The following is a 24,643-nucleotide window of genomic DNA, read 5'->3' as shown; positions in this document are numbered from 1 at the left end:
GCAACAAAAGAAAAACTAGACAAATGAGACTTTACCAAAATTAAAAACTTTTGTGCTTCCAAACCACCAGCAAGAAAGTAAAAAGACAGCCGTCAGGATGCAAGAAAATATTTGCAAACCATGTATCTGGTAAAGGGCTTGTATCTAGAATATACAAAGAATCCTTATGATCAGTAAAAAAACAAAAACAAAAACAAATAATCCAATTAAAATCGGACAAAGGACGTATGCCTCTAAATATACACATGCGCGCCTTTAAAGAGGATATCCAAATGGCCAATAAGCTCCTAAAAAAGATGTTCAACATCATCAGTCATCAGCAACATGGAAGTCAAAACCACAACGTGATACTACATCACACACACCAGGATGGCTGGAATCAGAGGTCAGACATCAACCAGTACTGGAAAGGACGTGGAGAAACGGGGACCCTCACGAGCTGCTGGTGGGAATGTAAAATGATCCAGGCGCTCTGGAAACCAGTCCGGCAGGTCCTCGACTGGTTAAACACAGAGTTACCATATGAGCCGACAATGCCCCTCCTAGGTATATACCCAAGAAAAATGAAACTACACATCCACACAAGTACCTGTCCATGAACTTTCACAACAGCATTCTGCACAAAAGCCAAAAGGAGAAAGAGAACCTAAGTCACCATCAATACACAAGTGGACAAATGAAACGTGGTGTATCCTACAACAGAGGACTGACCTCAGTCATAAAAAGGAAGAAAGTCCCAATACACACTACAACATGGACGAGCCGTGGAAACCCACAATAAGTGAAAGAGGTCAGTCACCAAAGATCACATCCTACAGGATTCCACTTACATGAAAGTCAAGAACAGGGAAACCTGTAGGGACAAAAAGTTGATCAGTGGTTGCTTAGGACCAGGGGTGAAGGGGAAGAATGAGGAAGAGAGTGAAAGGGTCAGGGTTTCTCTCTAAGGTGATGAAGATATTCTAAAATGGGCTGTGGTAATGGTGCCGCATATGTGTGAATATTCCAGAAACTACTCAACTGTACAGCTTAAAGGGGTGCATCATATGGTATGTAAATAGTATCTTGATAAAGCCATTTTAAAAATGAGGGGGAGGGGCGTCTGGGTGGCTCAGCAGGTTGGGCGACCGACTTCGGCTCAGTTCATGATCTCACAGTTTGTGAGTTCAAGCCCCACACTGGGCTCTGTGCTGACAGCTCAGAGCCTGGAGCCTCCTTCGGATTCTGTCTTCCCCTCTCTCTGCACCACCCCCCCCCCCCACCTCACACTCTGTTTCTCTCTCTCGAAAATAAACATTAAAAAAATTTTTTTTAATGAGGGGAAAAGGAAGGGGAACAGAGAGAGGCGAACAGGATGCTCCATTTGCCACAAAGCTAACAAACAGGTGGAAGTCAATGAGCATTTTCCCCAGGGAACAAGGGTCAGAAGGCTTCACAATGGAAAAGAAGTCCGTGGGCCTTCTCTAAAGATACAGTAACTACAATGACAACATGATAAACCTTCCTAACCACCAAGAAAAAATTTTAAGACGAAAGAAAAGGCCATAGAGTATGTACGACACATGTGAGACTAAACACACGGTCGTATCAATCAGCACGGATGGCTGAACTCAGTGAAGCCAAAGTTTTTCAAACGACTCATAAACCACCCCCAACTCTGCTACCTGCAAAAGACATACCTAAACATAAGCCGTTCGGAAAAGAGTGACCGTAAAGGAAGGGCAAAGATTTTAGAGGCCAAGACACAAAGAAAGCAGGGCTGCGATCTTGAAACGTGACAAAGCGGAATTCAGGCCCCACAGCATTAAGCAAGACCGAACAGGGCACGAAGTAAGGCCGAAGGCACAGTTCACATCTGACAAGAGCTCCGTGCCAAAACACGGAGCAGCCAAACCCAGAACTCTCACACAACCAGATGCTGGTGGGGACGCGGAGGCACGGGGCTGCCTATCCATCGCTGCCGGGAACGTGAAATGGCGCAGCCACCCTGGAAGGCACTTGGGTGGTCTCTTACAAAACCGATCCAGCGATCCTGCTCCTTCGGGCTCACCCCGAGGAGCCGAAAACTTACGTCCACGCCAACACCTGCACATACATGTTTACAGCAGCTTCCTTCATAACTGCCCGAACTCGGAAGCCACCAAGACGTCCTTCAGCAGGTGAACGCATAAACACACCGCGGGCCGTCCAGACAGGGGAATGCTGTTCAGCGCTACGAAGAAATGAGCTACGGGCCAGGAAAAGACAGGAGGAAACTTAAATGCTTCCCGCTAAGTGAAGGAGCCAATCTGAGAGAGCTGCGTATGTACGATCCCAACCACAAGACATTCTGGAAAAGGCAACACTAGGGAGACAGTAAAAAGATCCGTGGTTGCCATGGTTATAGGGGAGGGAGGAAGAGGCAGGACAGACAGGATCTGGGGCGGGATACTACCATGCCGGATGCACACCATCACACGCCTGCCGAAACCCATCAAATGCACACCATCAGTGAAGCCTACACTGCAGACTTGGGGGGCGACGATGATGTGTCAACAACAAGGTACTGCTCCAGTGCAAGACGCTGACGGTAGGGGGCACTGTGACTACGTCAGGCACATGGCAACCGTCCTCAACGTTGCCGTGAACCTCAAACTGCTCTAAAAATAAAGTCTATTTAAGAGAAAACAAAATCCATAAGGGCACCTGGCTGGCTCAGTCGGTTAAGTGTCCGACTTGATTTTGACTCAGGTCACGACGGGTCACGGATCGAGCCCTGCGTCAGGCTCTGTGCGGAGCGGGGAGCCTGCTTAAGATTCTCTCCCTCGCTCCCTCTGCCCCCTCCCCTGCCTGTGCACTCTGTCTCTAATTAAAAAAAAAAAAAATCAAAGCCAGAAAGAAATCTTTTAAAATAGGTAAGAAAAAAAGACCAAAACTTGAAGGAGCTCAGAAACCGCTCAAGTAACACAACTGCATGCAGGTTGTGGGGGACGGGACGGGATGACGGCCCGCTCATCCTCAGGTAGTGTTCAGGGGGACCGCAAGACGAGTGACTTTACGCGTCACGGATGTCTGCACTTCGCAAGTGACAGTAAAAGGAGGGAGGCATGGACGCGCGCGTCGGGCCTAGAAGGACAGGTGGCCCGCGGTCACGTTCCGGTTGCCGCGAGGAGGCGGACTCTACATCGTCCGGGTCTGTCATTCTCACACAGAAACTGCATTTACGAGCCACAGGAAACGAACACAGGGAGGGTTCAGAACATAATACAGTATTTTTTATATCACAGACCCAACCACCCCTGATAACCTGAAGTTGCTCTTAAGGGAAAACAGGTTCCGCTTCAAAGGTCCAGCGAAACACATGAGCAAACGGGTGACCAAGGAGCCTTAGGGTGGGGAGCGGATCTTCCTCTTTTTTTTTAATGTTTATTTATTTTTGAGAGAGAGAGAGAGAGAGAGCGCGCGCGCGAGCATGAGCTGGGGAGGGGCAGAGAGAGAGGGAGGACACAGAATCCGAAGCAAGTTCCAGGCTCCGAGCTGTCAGCACAGAGCCCGACGCGGAGCTCGAACTCACAAGCTATGAGATCATGACCTGAGCCAAAGTCGGACGCTCAACCGACTGAGCCGCAGGGCGCCCCCCATACCTTCTTAGCAAACAGAAACCAAGGCAAGGAAATGCACCCGACACCTTCTTCTAGCGCGGTCCTCTCCACCCGCCTCAGACTAGGACTGACGGGACTCAGCATGTCTGGAAACCATTCTCTCTTTAGGCTGTGACTGCTGGCTTCTAAAACTGTCAAGTCTTAAAACTGCACTTGGTCTTACTACTTTAAAGTGGAAGTTTCCAGTAAAAAAAAAAAAAAAAGGCCAATGTACCAACTTTATTTTAAAATATATACAGTGACTACTGGAGAAGGTATCTACAGTTACGTGTTAACGTTATAAAAACACTAAACGGTTTCTAAACAAACAGCGGACCGTTTGAACTCGCACGTGAAGCACGCTGCCAAGCGGAGCGTCTCTTACCCACTCTCCTTCACATCCAGGTGGTCGAACATCTGGATCAGGGAGACAGCGACTTCGTACATGTCCTTAGTAATCACCGGCTCCTCCAGGACGTGAGGAGAAAGCTAAACACAGGAAAAGGAAAGGCCGGAAGATCAGAACAGGATTACAAGGGGTTCTGGGTGCAGACAGGTGACTGTCTTTAGTGCGTCACTTTAACACCCCAATAAAAAGAGTACTGTCAGCAGCCAATACACGAACGCGTGCCGAGCGCCAGACCCCAACGGACACGGTATGGACGAGTTCACCCCCTGTCCCTGTCACTGGGGCGCAGATGGGCTCAGGGTGCAGACACACAGAGGTGGGACGTCTGTCGGGAAACCTAGTCTGAAGACAGAGCGAGCAGCTCCAGATGCGTACAGAACCCAGCGCCGGCGCCCCTCCCGTCAGGCGCCTGTCTCAACAAGTCCTGAGACATCACCGCCACCACCGTCACAAGGACCGGGGAAGGCTAACACCCCGTTACATCTGCCAACTTACAGGAAGAATATACCGAAGTCACCTATGTGCCAGGGCACGGGTCGCCAGACTACTTTTAATCACATACTAAAACAAAACTAATGAGCCCAGCTCGTTTAAAACTGCCCTCCAGACACCTCCGCAGAATGCGGGAGGTCAACCGCAGCAGCCACCCCCCCCCCGCCCCCCCCCCCCCCCCCCCCCCCCCCCCCCGGTGAGGTTGGCATCACTGGTCTGAGCTGACGGCTTCACGGAACCAAGGCCACCACTGTGGAAGAGTCTCTCTACAACATCCGGCACAACAGTTATGGCATAATTTCCAGAAAATCTCTTTCATAGCCACATCGGGGGTTTTTTTGCACCCACCAAGAGTAAGAAAGCTTTTGTGGTGTATTTAATAACCTTACTTATCAAGTACTATGCTCAAAGCACTGCATTCAACTTTGTGAAAAACACATCAGAAGTCTACAAATGATAAGTAGTTAGCCACAGATGCAAACTTCTCCCCCCATTTTTAGAGTAAATTAAGTCAGCTGGTAAGAAACCATTTTTCATTATTAGTACGATCCTACTAATGTAAGAATAACAAACCGGCTTTTATTTCATCAATAACTGTGAAGGAGCATTCTATCTTTACCTGGAACGACTTTCTACTTTATCCAAACGATAACCATAACAGAAACATACAAAACAGAAATAGAAAGAAAGCATAGTTTTCACAAACCCCAACAGTGGCATTCACACCCATCAGAACGTTTTTTCTACAAACCAGTAAGCCACGGAAAAGGTACGTCACCAATTCAGAAGTAACTTCACTGTGTTCTAGAATCCAAACCCAAAGACTATCATTTAAATACAAGACACCAGATACAGCCCCGCTTTCTCCCAGCAGGCGTCACATGGGTAACGACGGGAATAGTGAGGTGGGTCACGGGCCCGCTGATCCACGGCTGCCCTCGCCCCCACCACGTGTGAGAGTCAGGGGCAAACAACAGACGACAGACGAGGTCTCTGCTCCCCCAGACGGTACAGTGCGCTCAGAGCAAACGGGCCCACTCGCTCAGTCGATGCGCTCCGACAAAAGATAAAGCAGGGGAAGGGGCAGAAACGTGGAGGGAACGAATTCACGCAGGCGGAAACAGAGAGACTCACTCCTCCGCCGAACTAACGACCGTGACGCCGTCAACAGAAGGAGGTGGAAGCTCGTGTTTCTGCCCCACGCGGAGAGGCTGGAGCCCTGCGCGTCTGCCGTCACCATGAGCCGGCGGTGCCGAGGCCGGCCAGCTGGTCCCAGGAGGAGGGCGAGAGACGTGCCAGAACGGGCGCTGCAGACGGTAGGAAACGAACGATGCCGAGACGGCCAGGCACCATCGGGGAGCAGAATGGGGACCTCAACCTGTCTCACCGTCCCCGTGATCCCCTTGAAGTGGGTTACTGCCCAACTGTGAACAGGATTATAAAAGCCCTGTCCAGGGCGGGAAGGCGTGGGGAGTGGTGGGCGGGGCCACGCTCTCCTTCAGCTCTGCTTCCGGACTAAAGCTACACGTCGTGGGCGCTCCCTCCTGTCTCATTTCTAAGGGGAGGGTGAAAACAAAAAAGTTGAAAATAAGTAGTGAAAAGAACTCTTCAGAGGACGTTGAAAAGAACAGCCAGGGTTGGCAACAGAAAGACCACAAGGGCAACACTGGCCTCAAGGGAAGGGTGACTTTCAAGAAAACCAAACTGGCCAAAGGTGTCAAATATTACAGGGAGGTCATGGTAAGTTTAGGGCAGAGGACTCTCAACTTAAGGAAGTCGCTAGTGATCCTGACAAATGCCATCTCAGAACAGGGACAGTGGGAGCCAGACCACGGAGAGAAACATGGGACCTCGTGAGGGTGCTTTTTAAGATGAGAGAGACTCAGTTCTGATGAAATGGGGACAGGTAAGGGGCAGTGGAGAAGGCACTAGGAAAGGTAACACGAGCAGGGTGTTGGGGCGCCGGGGGGGCTCAGTTGGTTGAGCAGCCAACTTCGGCTCAGGTCATGATCTCGTGGTCTGTGGGTTCGAGCCCCACGTCAGACTCTGTGCTGACAGCTCAGAGCCTGGAGCCTGCTTCGGATTCTGGGCCTCCCTCTCTCTCTGCCCCTCCCTGACCCACGCTCTTTCTCTCTGTCTCAAAAGTAAACATTACAAAAGGAAAAAAAAAAAAAAGCAAGGAGGGGGCAACAGTCAATCAGAAAAGGTCCCTAAGAAGGCAGAAAGGGAGAAAGGCTGGTGTCCGCAGAAGGAACGCTGCTTCTCCCCTGTAACATTAGATGGTGCGCCCAGGGAGTAGTAACAATAGCGAAACTGGAATTTTTTAAAACTCCTCTGACTCCAAAAACTATACAGCAGAATCTATACAAAACACCGCTTTTATAAGGCGGAATGTTAATGTATTCGTTCACCGAAATATTTCCTGAGTACCTATTAAGTACCAAGGAGAGGATACTGGGTACGCAAATGCCAACACCGGGTTCTCCCCAGCCTGGAGAACACGAGCCCCTGGCTGGAGAGGAGCCCAGGCTGCCCCGCCCGCACGGGAGCAGAGGGCAGGTGCCCAGGCCTGACCCAACTCCACAGTGCACCCGCGAGCAATCATCTACGCGATTCCAACACACAACGGCCAGCTGGAAAGACGTGTAAAACCACTGGTACTTTCACATTCCAAAATGGGCCAGAAAGTACAAAATTTTTAAATGTGACGAAGTGCCCTCTCCCCTCCACCTTGAATACGGGCTGCAATTAGTGACTTGTGTCCAAACAGCAAAGGACAGACGTGTCTCTCTTATGCTGCTTACATCTCACTGGGGGGGGGGGGGGGGGGGGGAGGGAAACAGGCAGTGAGCAAAGAAACAGGTAAACACATACAAATACACAAAAGAAAAAGGAAGGGACAGTAACACTGTAGGGCAGAAGTTTGGCTAAAACTTCCTTGGCCAGGAGGGGCGCCTGGGTGGCTCAGTCGGTCGAGCATCTGACTTTGGCTCAGGTTGTGATCTCACAGTTTGGTGGGTTCAAGCCCCGTGTGGGGCTCTGTGCTGACAGCGTGGGGCCTGGAGCCTGCTTCAGATTCTGTGTTTCTCTGTCTCTGCCCCTCCCTTGCTCACACTGTCTCTCTTTCAAAAACAAATAAAACCATTTTTTTAAAAACTTCCTTGGCCAACATCACCAGTGATAGGCCACGCTGGCAGTCCCCCCGTGACAATACAGCACTTCACCCCAGTGGTCTGCCTCCCCAAGATCCAGAGCCCCAAGTCCACTCATGAGAAAAACATCAGAAAAATTCTAACAGTGGGGAATCCTACAAATACCTGACCAGTACTCCTACAAACCGTCAAGGTCATCAAAAATAAGAGACGTCTGAGAAACTGTCACAGCCCAGAGAAGCCTACAGAGACATGACGACTCAAAGCAATGTGGGACCCTGAGACAGAGCAAGGAAATTAGGGAAACACCAGTAAAATCCAAATAAATACAACTTTAGTTCTAATAATATATCAGTTAGTTTCTTGGTTCTGACAGTTTTTTTATAAACGTGCACTTTAGAATCCGGGTGACAGAGAGGTGTTTACTATAAAATTCTTACAACTTTCCTGTTTTTTTGAAATATTGTCATCTACAAAGTTGGAAAAAAAGACGTGCCACATTTTAATGGCCATCGCTGGCCTCCCTCCACTGTAACAGATTTGACAAAATGTGTCTTCTTACCTTAGGTGGAACCCAGTCGGCTGACTCACCATCGTCGAGGCTATAGTCTACTTCCACATCACCAATGTTTGTGCTAAGAGTCCAACTCCTACACAGAGCAGTCTGGCCCGTCCATCAAAATCACAAGTGCACACACCCTCTGACCCGGCAATTCCACCAGCAGACACTGTCTTCTACAAGGCATAACCTACACAGGGGTCTTCAATGGGGCAGCCGACCGCCCACGGACTGTCTGGAAACACTGCTGGTGGTCACAGTGGGGGCCCCACTTGCAGCTAGCGGATCAAGGCCAGAAACGCTGTTAAACACCCTCCATTGAGTGCACAGGGAGGCCCCCACCACAAAGAGCCGGCCCCAAATGTCAACAGTAACAAGGCAGAGAGAGCCCAGCCTCTGAACACACCGTCGGGAGTGCACGGTCTCCTCCCGCAGCACTGCTTTCAACCAGAACAGACCAGGGGCACCCGGGGTGGGGGGATCAGCCGGTTTAGGCCTCCAACTCTCGGTTTCAGCTCAGGCCACACTCTAACGGTTCATGGGGTGGAGCCCCACGTTGGGCTCGGTGCCGACAGTGCAGGGCCCGTTTGGGATTCCCTCTCTGCCCCTCCCCCACTCAAAATACATAAAGAAACTTAAAAAAGAAAAAGGCCAGAAATACTGGGGATTAGTGAGATACGGACATGAGAGAACAGAATGTAGCTCTGAAAAGAGAAGGAATAAGCTGTGAGCTGGACATGTGGAAAGGACATGAAAGGCAGAACGAGAAGGCAAGGTGCACCTAGGGCACTGCTGTTTCTGTAAAGGGAGAAACCGCACATTTGTATCTGCTCATACAGACATTCAGAGTTACAGCACGATTCCTAAGAAATCAGTGGCAGTGATTTCCTCTCGTTGGCAGGGGAGCTGAGCAGAGGACAGGAGGGGGAAGGAGAGAGTTTATACCTGCTCATAAACCTCTTTTTGATTTTTGAATCCTGTAAATGTATTACCCACATGAAAATAATGTCAAATCAACTGCAACTTTTCGTAAGGATGTATTGTCCCGGTCCTTCACCATCAGTACACTCCTCCTTCAATTGAGAGCACCACAATTTGTATTATAAGAAGCAGTTTAATCAAAGTAAAACTTGAAATAAAACTACCTCCCACTCTCAACTGAATCTACAATTTTATAGCTGACCAAAATCTGACATTTTACTTTTCACCAACAAAGTGTAAAACCAATCCAACAACTTTCACAGGAGCGTACAATGTGTTTCAACGCCCACAGTTCACAGCGACAAACTCGGAGCCCTCCCAACCCGTCCTTCTCCAGCCCCAGCCTGCACCATCCCCCAGCCTGGATTTCGTACAGTCTTACAATTGCAGCTGACCAGTGCGGGCTTACTCTGACACAAAGGCACATTCACTATGAAAGAAACAATGCCTTCCAACATACCCTGCCGTGATGCATGTGCCCCAAATCATCAAGATAATACTCTTCGACTGAATGGGGCTTTCCTTCCACTTCAAAAACATACGCAGGGTTCATCTTGTTCTGGACAGGAACAGCAAAGTAATCTGCAAACTCTTTGCAACTGATGGTGGCCGACATGAGGATTATCTGCAGAAGAGAGACCATTAGAACAAACAAGAGCAACAACAACAACTAAATGTGATGTTGTTAAATTACCAAGCTTGTCTTCTGCTTTAGTAATTTTCAAAACTTCAGTATGATACACTGACTTAATCTTTAATGGAGTACAAATTATTACAGTTGAACGGATGCTCAGAGACAACCAACTTTTACTACTTCTCCTAAATTATTTTATCAAGTGAGAGACTACAATAAAGCTAACCTATGACCACTTATCTAAAAGGAACCTTTGTGGGGCGCCTGGGTGGCGCAGTCGGTTAAGCGTCCGACTTCAGCCAGGTCACGATCTCGCGGTCCGTGAGTTCGAGCCCCGCGTCGGGCTCTGGGCTGATGGCTCAGAGCCTGGAGCCTGTTTCCGATTCTGTGTCTCCCTCTCTCTCTGCCCCTCCCCCGTTCATGCTCTGTCTCTCTCTGTCCCAAAAATAAATAAACGTTGAAAAAAAATAAAAATAAAAAAAATAAAAATAAAAGGAACCTTTGCATCAGAAAACAAAAATAAAAACGAGCAAGTTACTAGATGAGGTGTTACAGAAACGCCAGGGAGCAGAACAGCAAAGAGGCAGACGCGGAGCCAGAAAACCCCGGCTCTGAGCCACGAATCTGGAGCAGTCGGTCCCAGGGCCACAGCAGGGAGAAACCAGCCTAGGCCGAAGCAGGACACAGAGGCTTGGGGACCCACCACAAGTGGTCAGTTGTGCCAGGAAGCAAATATGGGATGTCCTCCGTGGGAAACTCTGTGTGAAAGCCAGGAGCAGCACCCACAGCACCCCAGATGTGCAGCGGACAAGGCAGCAGTGCCACGAAGGACACGCGCCATCCGCCAGTCTCTGAGACGCTCACAGGGGGTAAACCCAACTCTCGGCCGGCTGCCGACGACCCAATGCGTTACTGTGTAAACAAAATACGTGTATTTTCCCCTAAGATGTTAGATCCAAATGGTAGAAAGCATATTAACCAGAACTCATTTAAGATGAGTTGCTTCAGGTTGGAAGGAAGCCTCTGAGAAGCCATGTGGGTGTAAGAGTGGCCCCCACGGGGCATACTCGGTCCCGGCAGATGCTCTCTAAACTGTCTTCCGAGGGACAGTGAGGCTGATGGCGTGCGGGGCCTCTGTTCGGTTGAGGCGGCATGCGGACATGAGGCCAGACCGGACTGCTCAAGGCCATCGAGACTCCTCACTGCCACCAGCCTCTCCTCCAGACAGACAACTCGGCAGCCTGCTCAAGACACCAGCGTGGGACTGACCTGAGTGTGATCAGCCAACAGTGACAGCGGGGCCAGCAGGTATGGGGACGGCCCAGAGCCAGGAACCTCTAAGGGTCTGTGCGGCAGAGGAAGGGGAGACCTTCAGCCCATCTTCCCACGCTCCCGAATCTAAGTCTCTGACAGCAACTCTCTTTTTAAAAAGTACTAAAAAGAGGGGCGCCTGGGTGGCGCAGTCAGTTAGGCATCCGACTTCAGCCAGGTCACGATCTCGCGGTCCGTGAGTTCGAGCCCTGCGTCAGGCTCTGGGCTGATGGCTCAGAGCCTGGAGCCTGTTTCTGATTCTGTGTCTCCCTCTCTCTCTGCCCCTCTCCTGTTCATGCTCTGTCTCTCTCTGTCCCAAAAATAAATAAACGTTGAAAAAAAAAATTTTTTTTTTTTAAATTTTTAAAAAAAAGTACTAAAAAGAGAATTTTTGAGCATTTCAAAAAACTCAGTATAATGCCATCTATAACTTGATTTCTCATTTCTTGGCCCAGAAAATATTCTGCTTCATAGGTTTAACAAATGAAGAAAATATTGAAACCAACCAATGGTTTCCTACCATTTTTATAATGGGAACCAAATTCCTGCCCACCATTTTCAGCAATGTGGTAGACTTTTTTTAAGTAGGCTTCGCACCCAGCACAGGGTCCAGTGTGGGGGCTTAAATTCACCATCAAGACCTGAGATCAAGACCTGAGCTGAGACTAAGAGTTGGATGCTTAACCGACTGATCACCCAGGTGCCCCTAAAAACAAAGTCTTAAAAAAATAATAATTCCTAATGACTGAGTAATTTGCATGTTACAGAAATTTATGCTGATATGTTAGACTATGAAGTTTCCAATTTTTCTTCAGTTTCCATCATTTCAATGGTATCATGTGAGCTGAGTCAAAGTCAGACACTCAACCGACTGAGCCACCCAGGCGTCCCAAAATGAAGTCTTAAAATGACAACCAAAAGGTCCCAAATTGTTCAACAATCTTTAATGTCATCTTTAAGATTCCAAAAAAGGAATAGAACAGCCAAATTCCTGCATTCGTGCTACAATCGTGTCAAGCAGTGACACAATTACAATTTTCAGATTCCATCTGTCTGGCGCCCACCAGGTGAGCCTTCTGAGGCAGACGGGTCTCATCCTGGGAGCGGAGTCCCAAGAGATGCTTCCCTAAGCAGATGAACAGACGGAAGACTGGCAGACAGCTGCTTTCCAACAGCAGTAAAGCCCGTCACAGCCTTTTCCACGAGGCCACACTCCAGCCGCGGCCACCCTTCGGAAGCTGCTCCCCACACACGGGGTGGCCTACATGGGGAACAAGTAATTATCACAACCCTCCGCTAGTTCAGTCGAGTTCACGCCCTCCTCCTTTTAGCTCACGTGATGCAAACAGCGATCACCATCCCCACGGACTTTCAGTCAACTCAAAACCTAAGTCTTTAAAACAGCAGCGCACAGAACTGTCCTCAGGGCGCCTGGGTGGCTCAGTTAAGCGTCCGACTTTGGCTCAGGTCACACTCTCACAGTCCGCGGGTTTGAGCTCCGCACCGGGCTGGGCACTGACAGCCTGGAGCCTGCTTGGGATTCTCTCCCTCTCTCTCTATGCTCCTCCCTGACTCATGCTCTCTCTCTCTCCAAAATAAATATACTGTATAAAAAATTTTAATTAAAAAAACCCTCAATTCCTCTTCTGGTGTCGTTTTTAGAACAAAGACTGCAGATGTAGTCACATACCTCCAAACTGTGGTAATTATTCAACCAAAAGCAGTGATCCAACACTCAGTATTTCATTAGAGTCAACAACCATCACATCACTTTCTGCCTGGAGAAAATTTTCGAATTTAATGCACCATAATAATCCAAAAAAAAAAAAAAAAGATTCCACACTCCCATCCTGAGGGAATGCCCTGGAGCCAGATTCCTGGCCAGATGTGGAGGAGGACACACGACAACAAATGTCAAGAGTCACTGCTTTCGATGGTTTCTGAAAAAACGAAGAGACACAAATCCAAATCATAAACCTTAACCCTGAATATTCCTGTTACTCAGGAAATCAGATTTACCTTCACAAAACGCGAATTTGTTCTCAGAAGTTTGCGGACTACCAACAGCAGGAAATCCATTTCTTCAGTCCGTTCGTGTACCTGCAAAATAGAAAAGTGGGGCGCCCCACGTGGCAGCCAGCAACGCACATGACCGCGGAAGCGGCTCTGACGGTCGCCGGGAGGCGGGGGGCAGGGCAGCTGGCTCTGCTAAACGCGCTTCCTCTGGACGGACCGGACGGCGCTCCCGGCTAAGAGGAAGCCGGGCCGCCTGGCCCACGAACGAGAGGGCACAGAAGAGGCCCGGGTGGGTCTCTTCCCCCTCGGTGCTTCTCTCTGGGGCCTTCTCTCTGGGGCATCTGGGCAGAGAACTTAGCATCTCTGGTCCCGCGCGTGCAATGCCAGCGGTGCCCCCCGGGGTCACAGAGTCCAGCGGAACCATCCCCACCCGTCCCCGGCACAGACAGCCACCGGACCCACCTCCTCTACTTTCCCCTGCCAACCACACGCTCCCCTCAGTCTCCAGCTGCACCCAGGCTGGCAAGTGAGCACAGGGCGGAGGCTGAGGCCAGCGTGCCCGCTCCGTGAGACGCAGAACCGTGGCGACCGAGGGTGGGCCGGCTTGGCCGTGGCACGGTCAGGTCAGCCACAAACGGGCAAGCAGATGGAGGCTAGGAGCCGAGGGCACCAGGGGGAGCTGCGGGCGCTCGGGGTCACCCTGGGGAGCTGGCGTGGGAGCTGCGGCCCAGGGAAAGCAGCCCCGTCCCCACCCTCCTCTACCTTCCCCCCCCCCCCCCGCCCCCGGCGAGGCAGGCAGGGCCCCCCACGGACCCACAGCTCCCTCAACCTCCCCTGCTCTGCCGGCCCCAGGCCAGCCAATGGCAAACGTTTGGGTCACGTGGGGCTGCTTTTCTACAAGAACTGTCACTCAGCCGGGGTAACTCAACGCACAAGGGGACAGTAAGATTCGATTCTGGGACATTTTGCCGCCAAAGTGGAGAGACTGGCCGCCGAGTCCAAAGGCGGGAGTGCTCTTCCCCTTGGTGTCCAGGCCCAGTCATTATTCCACAGCCACATCTGCCCCTGGTCCCACTCCTTCCTCGCTCCCCACCGAAGGGGAGCCGTGGGGGAGCGGGACAAGGAAAAGAAAAGAAAAACAGCACCTGAAAAGTATTTAACGTTCACATGAATGGCTGGACATCCCAGGGACACCATTATAAATGTAATCCTTATTTCATCCTATCACCAGACTCCGGAACACCTCAGCACAAACATCCCGTCTCCTACTCGAGAAAGAAAAATAAAGGCTCTCATCAGCCAAGAGCCCCCAGGTGACTTCTCCTCAGCGTTCAGTTCCCCGGGGCCACCACACCCTGACTTTCTAGACCCGGCTTCTCCCCAGGTTCTCGGGGCCGTCCGGCCTCCCTCTCCTGCCCCGAGGACCCCACAGTCCTCTCCCTGCCACCGGCCAACACACACCTCGGCAGGGATCTGTCTCCCCAGGGGAGTGGCTGAAGGGAGACACCACCAGTCACGTGTTGATAATCTCCGCCCGATGAGGCCAGTACTGGGAAAATGCTTATTGAAGGAATGGTTACCTGAAGCCACTTTATTCTTTTTCAAGAGCTGACAAGTTAAAAACATTATCATCCCGTTTTCAACAGCCTGGCCGTCTTCAACCTTTGCTCTTAGACTGCCTTTGAAATTCAAACGGTCCCACTATTTAGGAACAATATTGCTTATAAACCTAAAATTTCAAGCATATCCAATCCATTCTTCGCTGAGGCAGGTAATTATCAGCATGCCTACTAGGTGCAGGGGACACAGGTGCAGAGCCAGAAGCTGTGGTGGCAGGGTGACAAGACAGCCTCCGCTAGCCATGGCTCCCCTGCGGGACAGGCCCTTGCTCCGGGAAGGAACGAAGTCAGTAACGCGGGAGGACAGGTGTGTCCTCACCACTCAGGGACGTGCGTACAAGCCCAGTCAACGGTCAGAAAGACAGCGGACACACAGAAAATAAATGGGGGCACCGGCAGCAGAGCTCTCGAGTGAACTGCCCAGGGCGAACGCCACAAGGCCGTTTGCTGTCGCCAGCCTGTAGTATTAAGGCTCCGGGAAGTATTACGTACTGGGTAATGGCACCTTTGGATACACTGCCCGTGAAATTGCATTTCATCTCTATCTAATCTAAAGACACTCAAAAATAACCATCATAAAGAAAAACCCTGAGCCACACTGTACATCACGCTATTTTGCAAAGGACAAGAGATCGTCTTCCTACCTTCCACTCTCCCAAACATCTCCTGGTAATGTAAAACCACGTTTAGCTGTGCACACGCTAGCAAATGCACCTGCTCGGCCCCTCCTCCAGTAGGTCTGAGTGCTGTTGACCATCACACGCATTTCAACAGAGTGGAACGCTGACCCTCCACAGCCGCCCGGGCAGTTTCACGTCAGCCTCTGTCTCTAGCCCCATCTCCAACCTTCCACAAATCTAGCTCTTTGCCGATGTTTTTCATGCCTCCAGAAAGGCGTAATTACTGACGGGCTTTAAAAGTCAAGACTGCGGGGTCAGGCATTTCCAAAACTCCTGGGAAAGAAAACTCAACACAACATCCTCCCACCACAAAAAAACTCGTTTAAAATATAAACAAAATCAATCAAATATTCCATCCTGAGAAAAATCCAGAAAGCTAAGACTGGCACAAAGACTCTTTACTAGAGCTTCTTAAGAAAGGAGACTAGATCAGTATCTCACGTGTACTTTCTTTTCTTTTTTTTTTTTAATTTTTTTTTTTCAACATTTATTTATTTTTGGGACAGAGAGAGACAGAGCATGAACGGGGGAGGGGCAGAGAGAGAGGGAGACACAGAATCGGAAACAGGCTCCAGGCTCTGAGCCATCAGCCCAGAGCCCGACGCGGGGCTCGAACTCCCGGACCGCGAGATCGTGACCTGGCTGAAGTCGGACGCTTAACCGACTGCGCCACCCAGGCGCCCCTATTTTCTTAAAAAAAGCACAACTGTCCTCATTTTACTAGATGGAAAATACCTGCATACAATGAAAGTTCTTCTGAGTGTCTGATGTGACTAACACTCTAAACCAGGGCTCGGCAGACTTTTACTGCAAAAGGCAGGTAGTGAGGACGCCCGGCTGCTGCAGCCACGCCTCTCTTTAGCACCAGCAAACAAACAAGCCAAACTGTGTTCCCATAAAACTTTATGTACGAAGGCAGGTGCCAAATTTGGCCTGAGGGCTGGAGTTTGCCAACCCCGCTCTAATCAAGGAACCTGGTCACAGTCCTCAACCTCCACACCTGTGTTTTAGAGCTAAGCGCCAACAAAAACAAAATCAACATCTAGCAATAGAATAAAGCAGATACAGACCAACGGCATGACACTTTACAAGGAGGGAACGTTTACAATAATTTGCACATTGTCTGTTCTCTTACAAAGTAAGAACACGAGCGTAAGGGCAGAGATGTGTTCAAGAAGTGCGCACCTCATCGACGAAGATGTGGGTGAACTCCACCAAACTCTTAGTACTGACTATTTTCTGAAGCAGGACTCCCGTTGTCATATAAATTAACTTGGTGTCTTCTGTTGCTATCTTCTCTAACCCTACCTAAAAGCAGAGAAGGAAAAGAAAAAGGAGAAAACTTTCAGGTTTTAATGGTTCACATTTAACTACCAAGAAGGCTATGTCCACACTGGACCTCCATATTGGAGGTAAGTAAGAAAGGGAATAAAAACTAGAGGCTCTAAGTTAAAACTGTCATTCTCAGGCACCTGGGTAGCTCAGCCAGTTCAGCGTCTGACTCTTGATTTTGGCTCTGATCACGATCCACGGTTCGTGAGTTCGAGCCCCACACTGGGCTCTGTCCTGACAGTGCAGAGCCTGTTTGGGAGTTTGTCTCCCTCTCTCTCTCTCTCAAAATAAACATTAAAGAAAAAAAAAAACTTAAAAAAAAAAACCATCATTCTCAAGATGATTTTTTTCCTTCTCTTTTTCAGGGGGTGGGGGGAATGTGGCTTATCTAGTCATACTGCCTGTACCATTTTTATGTTAAGACCGTGGTGTATGAAGACATCTACGTACAAAGATAAAATCACAAAAACCATGAGTCTCAGAATTCTGGCTCCTTTCGTATTCAACCAAGAAAGAAATGGAAGTTCTAATCAAAAAATTCAGTTTCACTGCTTTTTAAACATTATTTTTTTTTTTTTTTTTTTTTTTTAGAGAGAACGCATGGGAGCAGGGGAGAGGGGCAGAGGGGGAGAGAGGGAGATAGCGGAGCAGAGGGAGAGAGAGAGAGAGAGCAGAGCCCGACCCGGGCTCAATCCCACAACCCCAGGATCACGACCAGAGTCAAAATCAAGAGTCAGCTGCTCAACTGACTGAGCCACCCTGATGCCCCAAGTTTCACTGTTTTTTACATTACACCACAGGTCTGCCCTGTAAGCAACTGGTTTCATTTCAATTTCCAGCAGAAACCGTCAACTTCTACAGAATAAAACACTCACGAGGAAAGAGGTGGCTGGCTCCCGCCCTCACCTGATAGCCCACCAGACCACCGAGCGTCCAGGCGCGCTCTTTGCTGATCCACCTGGCGATGCTGGTGGCCCCTATCTTCCGGGGCTGGGTGACCACAATGTTGCAGTAGGCAGAGCGCTGAACGTAATGGTCCAGGATATACTGTGGCAGCTGAGTGCTTTTGCCACTACCCGTGGCACCGTGTATAATCACCACAGAATTACTTTCTATCAGAGAAATAACCTATAATTCAAGAAAAATTCTTTTGAGATTGCCACAAAGGTAACGATGACATACAGTATTATCTACGAACCGAAAACTTTACCTGGGGAGGATGTTCAGGACTTATTTTCCTTTCATCTTTAAAAGTTAAATTATTACTTAACCATCTAACCATCACAAAAGAGCACGAAGGCTGCAAATGGTTGCCACCCTGAAAACCACTGTGACTGCCGTGAACAGGAACAGCTCACGGCTCTGGAGAGCCAGGCCAAGGCAGCCACGGGGCCCCAGGGCTCAGTGTCTTTATGCAGAGATGAAAACACCAATTTCTAGAGCTCTCGCTAAGTTTAAATGTCTAGTATTTTTAAATCTTGTAACGAACCTTACATAATTCTTCTGAGAAACACGAAAGCATTGCTGCCATCACCTCAAGTGGTTTTAACATTTCATTTGAAATTCCGCAGATGCATTTTCAAATAATTAACTTCTACCGTTCCACTCCCAGACCGTACACAGCGTTTTTAAAACTCCAGTCCAATTCCTGCCCGCCACTCCCTGACTCCACCCTAAATTTATCTGAACTCTTCTCTCTCTAGCAATTGCTACGGTCAGGGAACACCGTCTAATTTGAGTAGCGGCCCCCAGAATTAGAGTAGGTCTACTCTACAGAAGTTGCATGACTCACCAAAACAAAACAAAACTTAAATCTGGAACATCTGTGGTTTCGTTTTACCTGTAACTCATCCTCTACTAGTACATTAAATAAAGGTTTCAGTACGCTTATTTCTAACGTGGCTTAATAACAGGTAGCTAATGAAAAGCGTGATCGTCTTGCTGCTATATGCGGCCCAGCATTGTCGATAACAAGATGTATCGGTGACTGATCAAATCAGTTAACAGGCCAGCGGAATGCTGGAGAGAACGGTGGCCAGGGGGCATTATTACTGTATAAAAACAACTGGCAGTGAGTTTTTTTCAAGCAGCAGCTCTCCTGGGGACAGGTGTTTACCGACAGCTATCTCAGAGGGAAGGCTGAACACATTAAAGCACAGCCCAAGGAAAGACCATCAGCATGGTCATCGCACGGCCGAGGCACAGGACCCTCCGGCCGCCCCACAGTCCAGCACACGCCACGGATGCTTGCCTGGCACCTCGTCACTTTCCACCTGTAGACCAAAATGTTGGGCCTCAGACATTTATTTAAACAGCAAAATTACATCATGACAAAAATAATTTTACCTCGTCCTTACATCGATTTATAGGCAAATCAGGATATTTGTAAGTTGTCTCTGGGACGCATGCCACATTGCTTAATTTAGCCAAAGATGGCCTTGGACCTGTATTCAAAAAACAAAACAAAACAAAACAAAAAATACTATTACGTGTCTGGAAAAAAAAAACAGTAAACAACCCGAAGTTATGTCTAATCTATAAACCCAGCACGCACATGTCCACAAATGCAGAAGTACATTCTGCAGGCTAACACCGCAAGCAGCGTAACTAGAAGATTCCCTCCGTACCCGTGATGAATCATTTATACAAGCTGGGCACACTCTTACACCTCCATCACAGCCATCATCGTGGTAGGCCTAGGACCACCTCCTAAGACAAAAGACCTACAAAGCACACGGTGAAAAAGTAATGTGAAAAGTAGTCAAAGGGAACCTCGTATGGAATGGCATCAGGAGGCGCGCGTGCGCGGGGGAGCCCTCACGCCCACCACTCCCTGCCCACCACAGACCCACAGGAAGAGACGCACCTTGCTCAAGGATACGGTCTTACTCTCCCAGCAGGAAGAAGGAAGATTTCCTCTTCCCCCCGGCAACAGCCCAGCCAATGAGAGTCTGTCCCAGCTCAGCCACTGAGAAACCTCTATACTTCCAATTCCCAGTTTACTCCAATGGACTTTTTGTTTACAACAGCCCTGCTCTTCCCCTCCCCCTGCCCTCCCAAAAGAGTCTCCTGTCCTTTGTTCTCAGGACTTGCTTTTGGTTTTTTGGTAGCTTGCTTGTCCTGGATTAAAATGATCTGTTCTTCCCAGAGAAATGCATCTCTTTGCTGGTAAAATAACTGGCAGTTTTATTTATTTATTTTTTTTTTCCAACGTTTATTTATTTTTGGGACAGAGAGAGACAGAGCATGAACGGGGGAGGGGCAGAGAGAGAGGGAGACACAGAATCGGGAGGCAGGCTCCAGGCTCTGAGCCATCAGCCCAGAGCCCGACGCGGGGCTCGAACTCACGGACCGCGAGATCGTGACCTGGCTGAAGTCGGACGCTTAACCGACTGCGCCACCCAGGCGCCCCTATTTTTAAGGTTAACAGTACTAAAATGGTTAAAGAACAGACGTGATTTGAAGTTTCAGTAGAATTCACCGATTCATTAAGGGGTAGCTCCTTACTGCTGAAATACACTGGTAGCAGACGAGTGCCGCTCAGGAGCTCCAGGTACCCTGAAAGGGCGGCCTGACTGCCCACGCAGAGGCCGACTGTGGCACTGACCACTAGCACCCCCTGTAAACACCCTGTCCGGCCTCGGGTCATGACCTGACGAACTGACAGGCATCAAAATTCACAGGACGCAAGCTTTCATCGGGAAATAAACTTCTACTTCCAAAACAAACTTTTTTTTTTTTTTTTTAATTTTTTTTTTTTTCAACGTTTATTTTTATTTTTGGGGACAGAGAGAGACAGAGCATGAACGGGGGAGGGGCAGAGAGAGAGGGAGACACAGAATCGGAAACAGGCTCCAGGCTCTGAGCCATCAGCCCAGAGCGTGATGCGGGGCTCGAACTCCCGGACCGCGAGATCGTGACCTGGCTGAAGTCGGACGCTTAACCGACTGCGCCACCCAGGCGCCCCTCCAAAACAAACTTTTAAGGCTCCCGCCGCTTCAAATTTAGAGCCGTTCCCCTTCTTCGGCATCTCTCCCCCGTTGCCCGTCTCCCCTTTTCCTCCCAGCCCTTCCTTTCTCTGCCCCAACATCTCCTCATCCTGTGTTCTGCCACCGTCCTTTCTCACCTGATTCACGTGTTGGCAGTGTCATAACTAATCTAATAATAAATTAAAATACAGCTATTCTCCTATATTTGAATCCAAGTGTGTAGCACTTGTTCTGAATTCACAAAACAGAGCAGTCAGACCTGTTACAATCTTTCGGGCAAAGGTCGCCTCTTTGTAGACAGCAACGCTCTTCCTAGGGCACCAGGGGCCATGGCCGAAGGAGGACTCCCCAAGGCCTGCCCTCAACAGCTCCAATCTTCCCGTCAGAGCACAGATGGCCACCGGACTCTCAAACACACGCACTGTCCTTCTGCTGTCCTGTCTTGCTTTCCTCCCATCACTCCTCTCAGCTTTTACATTTTTTTTCTATGTTTACTTTTGAGAGAGACAGAGAGCGAGCAAGCATGCACACCAGCGGGGGAGAGGAGAGAGAAGGGGGTGGGGGACAGAGGATCCAAAGAGGGCTCCACACTGACAGCGGAGAGCCTGATGCAGGGCTCAAACCCACGAACCCTGAGATCACGACCTGAGACAAAGTCAGACGCTCAGCTGACTGAGCCACCCAGGTGCCCTATCTCCTCTCAGCTTTTGAAGCACTCCATCACCAATGCCACCCTGCCGTCCCAGGTGGTACACCTACTCTTGGTCTCACCCCTTCCAGAAGCTCTCTTGACTAAGGAGTCCTTAGAAGTAATTAACCACACTACCTGCCAAACACTGAGTTGGAGCAAAATTTAATGTCTGGAAAGGTCCTAATTTAAAAATGGGTCCAACAGTTCATTAAGTTATCTGGAATTCTGAATGGTGGCCGGGTATCCAGGCCAGCCCACAAATTCAGAACATAATGTTTACATAAATAGGCGAAAAATAAACACTTTCCCACGCGTGATGCTAGTAGGTTTATCAATCAGCAACAGGCCTTTTTTCACGTACTACAGGAGAGGGATGAGAGTCCACTCGACAGCAGGGGCTCCACTGTAAGACAAGACGGAAGAACAAGCAGTGGGAACAGAGGAAGAAGTGGGGGGGGGGGGGGACTCAGAAACACAGAAAGGCAGCAGCCGTGTCGTTTGCCAAGCGACTTTAAGACGTGGTTCGCCGTGCTGCTGACCGAGCCATTACTTGGACACCACTGATGTGACTTACGTTCCTTGATTACGTGCATTTTGAAGGTTGTTACTTAAAGACAGAAGCTGTACAAGAAGAGAATTCTGAAAGTCTTAACTCTACCGTCCAAACCCTACGCCTTCCTCCACGGAACACAAACATGGCTGGACGTTTCTAGGTCACTGGCTGAAGCACACCCAGCACAAATCAAGTCCTGCCTCCACGTCCACCGCCACAGGGGACAGGAAACCAAACAGGGAGATGTTCGTGGCCACAAGGCTCTCTCATCTGTACATCAGCAACAAAGGGAGGTGACCAGGCAAAGCATCATGATTAAGTTCTAAGAAAACAAAATGGATAATTCAGGGCATATCAGCAAACTACATATGACAAAGTATAATCCAAAAGTGCTGTGAGAAATACCTCAACCTCACAATTCGCTATTTTTATTTCCTGTTATCTTTTTACCCTGAGTTATTAACATTAAAATGTTTTTACGTGAACTGGAAAAAAACTAGAAACCGCTAGTTTCTCTTCACTGAGCCACATCACTCCAACCTATGGCTTCCACAGTCACATCTCCTCCTACTGATTGCGACCCTCCTGCCCCCTCTTGTAGGAACCCTGTGATCACACAGGGCCCGCCGGGACAGTCTCCCCCTCGCCATTTGACTGTGGCTTAATCACAGTTGCAAGGATTCTTTCTCCTGTGAGCTAACACAGTCACAGGTTCTGGGGCTTGGGATCGGACCTCTTCGGGGGCCTATTATCCAGCCTACAACTGTCTGTGCCCAGGCCTGCCCACCCCCACTCTCGATTCTCCGACAACAACGCCCATTTCAAGTCTGGGGCACCAGGGTTTCGTTCTCCACAGACCCCCGGCGCACGTTCCCTCCTCCCTGATCCCCGTGCTGCCCGGTAACGTCTATCATCCGTCAGCTCTAAGCTCAACTGCTAACTTTCCCGATACCCCAGCTCAAGACAGAAACCCTGGTCTCAGGCCCCCATACAGCTGTCTTTCAGAGCACTCACCTCCACAAGCATGAATCTGCGTAACTACATGATTAAATGATAATCTCCGCGAGGGGAGGGACCGGGTCTTACTACTTACCATATTCCCAGGCCTCACACAGTCCCTGGCACACACCTTGATAAACACTGGTTGTTGAATGAATCCTTGGAATACAGCCAAAGCTATAATTTATGTAACTGCCTGGTGAAAAGTTCCAAAGGCATTAAGATGCCAGGGACAGAGAAAGCAAACGGTTCCAAATCTTAATCCCAATCAAAAGTTACTAGAGCAGATGCCTCCAACTGCAGGCATTCAATCGTAACCTCGCTACTTTCCAGCAGTGGCAATCCCGTGTGGCATGCTCCAGGAGTGGCAGGCGGCGTGCCCCAGGTCAGGCCATACGGGCGTAACAAGAAGGATCGCATCAGTCATCTGAAAACGAACGCGCCTCCGCAAAGGGAAATACGAGCTGATGGAGGTCTCTGCACAGTACCACGCACACGGCTCCTTCGTGCTTCTACTGGACCACACTGTGCTCTGCTGCACAGGCAAAATCGCCAATCCCTGTCCGCTGACATTCATGAGACCTCCGAGGCTCCCCACAGATTAGCAATGAAGCAATCGACGCTCGGCCACGTCCAGCTCTGTATTTTTAGCAGAGGTACGCACTGGACCAAGGGGCGCACACACTTTCAACTATCACTTCTGATGTTAACCTACCAGACCGTCCAGACAACCATTCCTCCTGAGGGAGCTAAAGACAGTAGCTGAAATATACAAACAACACCTAATGAGGCAACACCAGGCCGAAGCCGACAGCAAGGCAAGAACACAGACACAAAGGCAAAGAACTCCATGCGCTTTTGCTTTAAGGTGAAACATAACCCATGAGAAATAAACCTGAATCTATGTAGGGACCCAAACAATGAGAAAACAAAACGGAATGAGACAGTGCGGTGGGGCGCCTGGGTGGTTAAGCGTCCAACTCTTGGTTTCAGCTGAAGTCATGATCTCAAGGTTCATGGGTTTGAGCCCCGCATCGGGCTCTGTGCTACAGCTCAGGCTGGAGCCTGCTTCGGATTCTGTGCCTCCCTCTCTCTCTGCCCCTGCCCACTCATTCTCTCTCTCCCTCTCTCTCTCTCTCTCAAAAATAAACATTAAAAAAAATTAAAACAAAAGAACAGACTATTTAAGAACTACGTTTAAAAGAGAAAAAAAACAGGGGCGCCTAGGTGGCTCAGTCAGTTAAAGCGTCTGACTTCAGCTCAGGTCATGATCTCACGGTTCGTGGGTTCGAGCCCCATGTCGGGCTCTGTGCTGACAGCTCAGAGCCTGGAGCCTGTTTTGGATTCTGTGTCTCCCTCTCTCTCTGACCCTCCCCCGTTCATGCTCTCTCTGTCTCAAAAATAAATAAACGTTAAAAAAAACTTTTTTTAATAAAATAAAAAAATAAATAGAATTTAAAAAAGAAAAGAAAAAAAACGGAGCACTTGTGTGGCTCAGTTAGTTGAGTGTCCAACTCTTGATTCTGGCTCAGGTCACCGTTCATGAGTTCAAGCCCCACAACGGGCTCTGCCCTGACAACACAGAGCCTGCTTGGGCTTCTCTCTC

The 24,643-nt window shown here is 49.4% G+C and overlaps 1 protein-coding gene across 7 annotated transcripts in view; it reads right to left on the bottom strand.

Moving 5' to 3' along the window:
- Window positions 1-24,643, bottom strand: part of TDRD9 (tudor domain containing 9) — a 121,481-nt gene that overhangs the window by 76,167 nt on the left and 20,671 nt on the right. For 5 of the 7 annotated variants that reach the window (XR_006704226.1, XM_045448402.1, XM_045448404.1 and 2 more), the window contains exons 3-8: window positions 19,152-19,249; window positions 17,712-17,933; window positions 16,659-16,781; window positions 13,178-13,258; window positions 9,674-9,838; window positions 4,006-4,109 (exon numbers count right to left, since the gene is read on the bottom strand). Coding sequence is in view for 6 of the 7 variants with exons in the window: in XM_045448402.1 (XP_045304358.1) it covers window positions 4,006-4,109; window positions 9,674-9,838; window positions 13,178-13,258; window positions 16,659-16,781; window positions 17,712-17,933; window positions 19,152-19,249 (793 nt within the window). In the remaining variant the exon portion in view is untranslated. Of the gene's footprint in view, window positions 1-4,005; window positions 4,110-9,673; window positions 9,839-10,550; window positions 11,257-12,848; window positions 13,099-13,177; window positions 13,259-16,658; window positions 16,782-17,711; window positions 17,934-19,151; window positions 19,250-24,643 lie in introns of those variants that run through there. The other 2 variants (XM_045448406.1, XM_045448407.1) reach the window with 2 other exon arrangements.

The sequence above is a fragment of the Leopardus geoffroyi genome, chromosome B3 (genome assembly GCF_018350155.1).
Source record: "Leopardus geoffroyi isolate Oge1 chromosome B3, O.geoffroyi_Oge1_pat1.0, whole genome shotgun sequence".
NCBI classification, from domain to species: domain Eukaryota; kingdom Metazoa; phylum Chordata; class Mammalia; order Carnivora; family Felidae; genus Leopardus; species Leopardus geoffroyi.
This window is presented reverse-complemented; position numbering and strand designations above follow the sequence as displayed.